The sequence below is a fragment of the Etheostoma spectabile genome, chromosome 22 (genome assembly GCF_008692095.1).
Source record: "Etheostoma spectabile isolate EspeVRDwgs_2016 chromosome 22, UIUC_Espe_1.0, whole genome shotgun sequence".
In the NCBI taxonomy this organism is placed as follows: Eukaryota; Metazoa; Chordata; class Actinopteri; order Perciformes; family Percidae; genus Etheostoma; species Etheostoma spectabile.
Window position 1 is genome coordinate 11,059,525 of NC_045754.1, and position 5,692 is coordinate 11,065,216.

At 37.7% G+C, this 5,692-nt stretch overlaps 1 protein-coding gene across 2 annotated transcripts in view; it reads left to right on the forward strand.

Moving 5' to 3' along the window:
• Window positions 1-5,692, forward strand: part of acad11 (acyl-CoA dehydrogenase family, member 11) — a 28,808-nt gene that overhangs the window by 3,767 nt on the left and 19,349 nt on the right. For both annotated transcript variants that reach the window (XR_004327521.1, XM_032504050.1), the window contains exons 7-13: window positions 567-688; window positions 1,390-1,499; window positions 2,143-2,254; window positions 2,730-2,807; window positions 3,609-3,747; window positions 4,048-4,155; window positions 5,027-5,125. Coding sequence is in view for 1 of the 2 variants with exons in the window: in XM_032504050.1 (XP_032359941.1) it covers window positions 567-688; window positions 1,390-1,499; window positions 2,143-2,254; window positions 2,730-2,807; window positions 3,609-3,747; window positions 4,048-4,155; window positions 5,027-5,125 (768 nt within the window). In the remaining variant the exon portion in view is untranslated. The remainder of the gene's footprint in view (window positions 1-566; window positions 689-1,389; window positions 1,500-2,142; window positions 2,255-2,729; window positions 2,808-3,608; window positions 3,748-4,047; window positions 4,156-5,026; window positions 5,126-5,692) is intronic.

A 5,692-nucleotide genomic window follows, 5' to 3' on the forward strand; every position in this document is an offset into this window, starting at 1 on the left:
TACATACATACATACATACATACATACATACATACATATACCACCTTTACGGCACACCTTAAAATATGTCTGTCCGATAACTATTACTGCACACATTAATCTGTCAGATAGTATGTGTGTTTGATGTGACATAGTCGTTGCTGTTGCTCCACTACTGCCTGCCTCCGTTATGTACTTTCAACATGGCCTCTGAGACTTTTCTCCTTCATATTGTCTTTACTGCATGGACTGCTTTAATGCCATTGCCATTATCTGTGCTTGTTTGTTTGTGTGCCACTTCTTTGTATGTTTTTACAGTTTTTGTTTAGGCCTGCTGTCATTACAGATGTAATGTAACTCATTTTAATATGTTAACCATTGTATTCTAGGATGCCTATTGTCAGCTGGCCGGGGACTACAGCTGGAATTTAGCCGTAGAGGCTAAAGCTGCTCCTTTTACTTTACAGTTAATTAAGGGGGACTGTCCATGACATTATAAACTAACACACTAAACTAAACTAGACGTAGTATCTGTTCCACTAATTGCTGTGCATATCCGTCTCCTTGTCTCTCCAACCAATGAGCAGGTATCCCGACTGTGAGTGACCTGATCTCCATTTACTGCCGGTGCCGGGGTATCCCGTCTGCTTTGCCACAGTTGAATTTCTACCTGGCCATGGCTATCTTTAAAATGGGAGGAATTGCTCAGGTTTGTACCTATTTAAATACAAAGTTCAACTGCAATTTTCTCCTTATTTGCAGTGGTGGAATGTAATTAGGTGCATTTACTCAAGTACTGTATTTAAGGACAAATATGAGTAACATGTACTTTACTTGAGTCTTTTCTGGTCATGCCACTTTCTACTTGTACTCTACCACATTTCAGAGAAAAATATTGTACTTTTTATTCTTTTCCATTAATCTGACAGCTTTAGTTACTTTACAAAGGAAGATTTTGGACACACAATTATGTAATTAATAAAATAGGATTTTACATGATTATTTTATTGTAAATTAAACGCCCCAACAATGTAACAGCCTACAAGTGAAGCTGAAATGATTAGACCATTATACACAGAACTGTTTGGAAAGTTTCCAGTTTCTAAAATGTGAGGATTTTTCTGCATTAAGTACATTTTACTTTTAATATTTAAAGAACTTTTACTTGTAACAAAGTATTTTTTACAGTGTGATATTAGTCATTTTACTTAAGTAAAGGATCTGAATACTTGCTTCTTTGCCTTTGTTTAGATATACATACAGTGGGATTACATTATTGGGATACTTGAAATGTCTCATAATGGATTGGTACTGTATTCTTACTGTAACTACAGAGGGACCTAGATGGATCTGGTTAGCTTTTAATATGATATGTATCATTCTCCTTTATTTGTCATTTCTATCTGTTAGGGGATCTATGCACGCCACTTACTGGGTAATGCCAGTGCTCCCAATGCAGCTGAGTTTGGCCAGTGTGTGGAGCCCTTGGCTAAGATGGCCTTGCAGCTTGTACAGAGCAGGTTGGTTGGTTACTAGGTTATTAGGTATATTTACAGTTGTGGCAATCAGTGAGGGGAAAGGTGTGGATGGCGGGAAACACATTTCTCTTACCGTAGCCGTGAACACGCCACAGCACTTCATTAATCAGCTCTGGGTGAAGTACTATTTTACGTGAAATATCCTTTTCTACTTTTATAATAAACGGGACACCACCCAAAGAGAATCAGTGCCTGGGCATAAAATCTTTTTGCTACGCATTGAGAACACTATGCCATCCATGCCGAGGCTCATAGAATAATTTCAACATCAGTGACCCATGAATTACTTTTAAAAGATGCTTAATGTTTGTGTTGGATGTGTGCTGTGAATGGTAATCTGACTCATATCTTATGTGCTGGTGTAATGTTATCCGTAAGCTGTCACAGACACCCACTGAGTTTAATAGAAGTCAATAAAAGTTCTAGATTGTTTATTAGGTATTTATTTTAGTAATATGCAGCAATGTGCACTAATTGAGTTTGATATAATCAACATTAGAGAGTCCAAACCATCTGTTATTAATGGAATATTTAAATTATGTGTTAATGTATTGAATTTAGCATCCAGCTGCTGCTTCCAATATTCCCTGTTGACTTTTAAAGTGTGAGATTTGTTTCTTGCCAGGCTTGTCACCGGACCAACAATGGATGGTTTGTTCCTCCAGACAGCCAAAGGTCGGGCTGTTCTCCAGCAGGTGAAAGACTTCATGAGACAATACGTGCTTCCTGCTCAGGAGGTCAGTGCCAAGAGCATCAAGGACAGAGGAGAGTTCTGTTTGCTAAGATGGACTTTTAACTTTCACATGAAAGGATTTGACAGAGAACACCAGTTCATTCATGCAATCAGGATGTATTCATTCGAGCGAGAGAACAAAGAGCCTATTGATTATATAAATTATGTTGCATGCAAAATCAGCACCATTGGCTTGGCAAGGGAGTGCAGCAGTGTGAGGCTAAGAGATGGCATTGCAAATCTTGTTAGTTTTATTTGTGGGAGCAGTAGACAGTGGTGAATTTTTGAGAAACATTTAACAGATTTGTTTTTCCTGTGAAAACACCTGCAGAAATAATAAGTGTGAAATAAGTTTGAGAAATATTTTATAATTAATTTTTATAGTAAAATTATGATTAAGGGAGTACAACAGTGAGAGTAGAGTCAAAAGGAAATTAATTACTTTGCAATGCTGTTTAAAAAAAATTGTTTTCCTCCAGGGTGTTGCAGAATACTATTCCAAACACGCTCAGTCTCCACAGAGGTGGCACTCCCCTAAAGTAATAGAGGATCTAAAGGTATGTAAGGATATTTTTAAAACTGTTTTTACCTTTTTTAGTTGGAGCAGATCAGCACAGACGCAAATGACACAAATGACACATCTGCTTTTCATCACTAGAATCTACTTTGAAAGAAGCATTCAGTTTGTGCATGCATATACACTGTAGGGGAATAAATTGTGATGTAACAGCAAATAATAATGTACTAAAAGATTATTGTTTTAAAGAGCAAATACCGATTTTAGAGGGGAAAGATTCACCAATTACCAATAAGGCGGCTTATTTAGTAAATATTTGATTGACATTGCTGGATTGAAAATAGACCTTTACGGGCTCCTGGGTAGCTCACCTGGTAGAGCGGGCCCATAAATAGGAGTTCACTCCTCAACGCTACAGGTTCTACTCCAACCTGCCGCCCTATGCTACATGTCATTCCCCCTTTCTCTCCCCTTTCATGTCTTCAGCTATCCTATAAAAATAAAGGCCTAAAAAGCCCAAAAATTATCTTTTAAGGAAAAGAAAATAGACCCCTTACTATGTGGATTTTGCAGCAATACGAGATAATAAAAAAAGAGATGAGAAAATAATTTTACTAAAAAAAATTGTTTAGAAGAATTTTTGTGTTACTTATTATAAAGACAGATGGAAGTTATGAGACCGACAATATTTTTGCTTTGTAACGTTCATGTAAGGGTTGCTCTCTCTGTGTACACAAATAAAAACTTCACGGCAACGTTGATTTCAGCTTAATTTATTAAGGACAAACAGTAGACAACATTTTTCTACACTCTGTCTAATAACGTTTATCTGTGTGTCTAGGTGAAAGCCAGGGAGGCAGGGCTGTGGAACCTATTCCTGCCTTCGATCAGTGGACTCAGTCAATTGGACTATGCCTACATTGCAGAAGAAACTGGACACTGTCTCTTTGCCCCTGAAGTCTTCAACTGCCAGGCTCCTGGTAACACATCCTCCATGGTGTAAAATGTTGAGATAATTTAAGGACATGATAATACATGACTTACACAATGACCATGCACTTTGTTTGTATACAAAGGTTGGTTTTTTTCAGCCTTTTATTTATCATAATAACCATTAATTTCTGGGGTTTTTTTTTCACTGGGCTGAACATATGAAAATCCCTAAAATTAAGGTATTAGATTGTTATATTAGGTAAAACAGTATGATTAAAGCTCTGTACAGCATATTTTCCAAATGTAGTGTATAATATGACAGTGTGTGGTATGATGTTTCTCCACAGACACAGGAAATATGGAAGTGCTCCACATGTATGGCAGTGAGGAGCAGAAAAGAAAATGGCTGGAGCCTCTGCTCAGAGGAGAGATACGCTCCTGCTTCTGTATGACAGGTATTTCCATGACCATGTCCTCCTACATCACTTAAAGACTTTCAAATATGTGCTTACTTTCACAGGTCAGTAAACGCTGAGAATAGAAAACAGACAATTTTTTCCAGAGTCAGGGGAGAGCTAAGTGTTGGAAGTGTAAGGGATGTCCTTTTTAAAAGGTCAAAGTGTAGGCAAAAATGAACATCTTGAAACACTTACTGTGAATACCTTCCAGAACAAATTTTCTACCCAGTTCCAAGGTACTGCGCGAGCTCATTTCTTAAAACATTTGTTTTGTTTTTTTAGCCAAACGTTCCAGTGATTGTTCCGGTCTTAAATTACTAACAAGGCATGGTTACTATTGACTCTGTAGTTTGACACTACATGCCAACAGCAAACACTGACTCACTATGAGTAATTTCTCCCTGTTTTTTTCCCCTTTGCTTTCCACACTGCCTGGAAACCACAACATGCTGTTGCCAGAGGTGATTATAGTGGGTGTGAGCCTCCCAATAGGTTTTCCTAAACACGGATGGTGATCAGTCGTGGTTTGGGGTTGTTGTTGTTGTTTTTTGTCACCGGTCGGGTCAATTTCATACTCTGGATGACGATGAACCAGAACCACCATCTGTGCTTATAAACAATTGCGACTTCTGACTTTGTTTAGAGTCATCTGCTATAGAGTTAGGTATGAAAATGGTGTAAGTGCAATCTATTTTAACTACTGTGTCTGGGGGTTAGAGTTGGAATCCAGAATATCGGAAAAGATGGAACATGAAACAAAATCAGGGGATTGGCAATGTAAAACCATGTTCGTCTAAGTCTCACTGCAGATTATATTTTATTTGGTGTAAAATGTGTATGTTATGCTGACCTGTTGTCCCTTTCCCAGAGCCGGATGTGGCCTCCAGTGATGCAACCAACATAGAGTGCTCAGTTCGCAGGGATGAAGACAACTACGTCATAAATGGCAAGAAATGGTGGAGCAGTGGTATGTCCATTTCTATTTCCATTGGTTACATAAGATGTATTATTCCACCAAGAACATTGAAGTTTTTTGGTCCATTTAGGGCTAAAAACGCCATTAGAGAGCTTACGACTCATAAACAACAAGGACAAGGATGTCTAGCTTGATAATCAAAATGTGAGGCAAGTCCCCTTTAAACCAAGTCATGTTTTAAAAAGAGTACATCTAAAAAGATTGTCCATTATGTGCTAAGAGATGTGATTTTATATGTAATCAAGATTAGGTTGTAACAACTCCAAATTAATCGTGATCAACAATATAATTTAGTCAAATTTAAAAATATTTATTTAAGTGTTACTTTTGCAACCAGATTAAAGTTTTGAATGAATCCCCTATACCACATGTTGGTTATATTGCTGTTATGTGACCCAGATAATGTAATAACCAGGATTATAAAACTGTGTACTTTTTTCTTAAAATAACATAAAACTTAGGCTGTGTAAACCCCGCCCACTCTGCCGGCGATTTGATTTTGCCGTGCAGCTTATTCTGGAAACCTGCATGTTTCATTCTCCTGCTTCAGTTCACAAT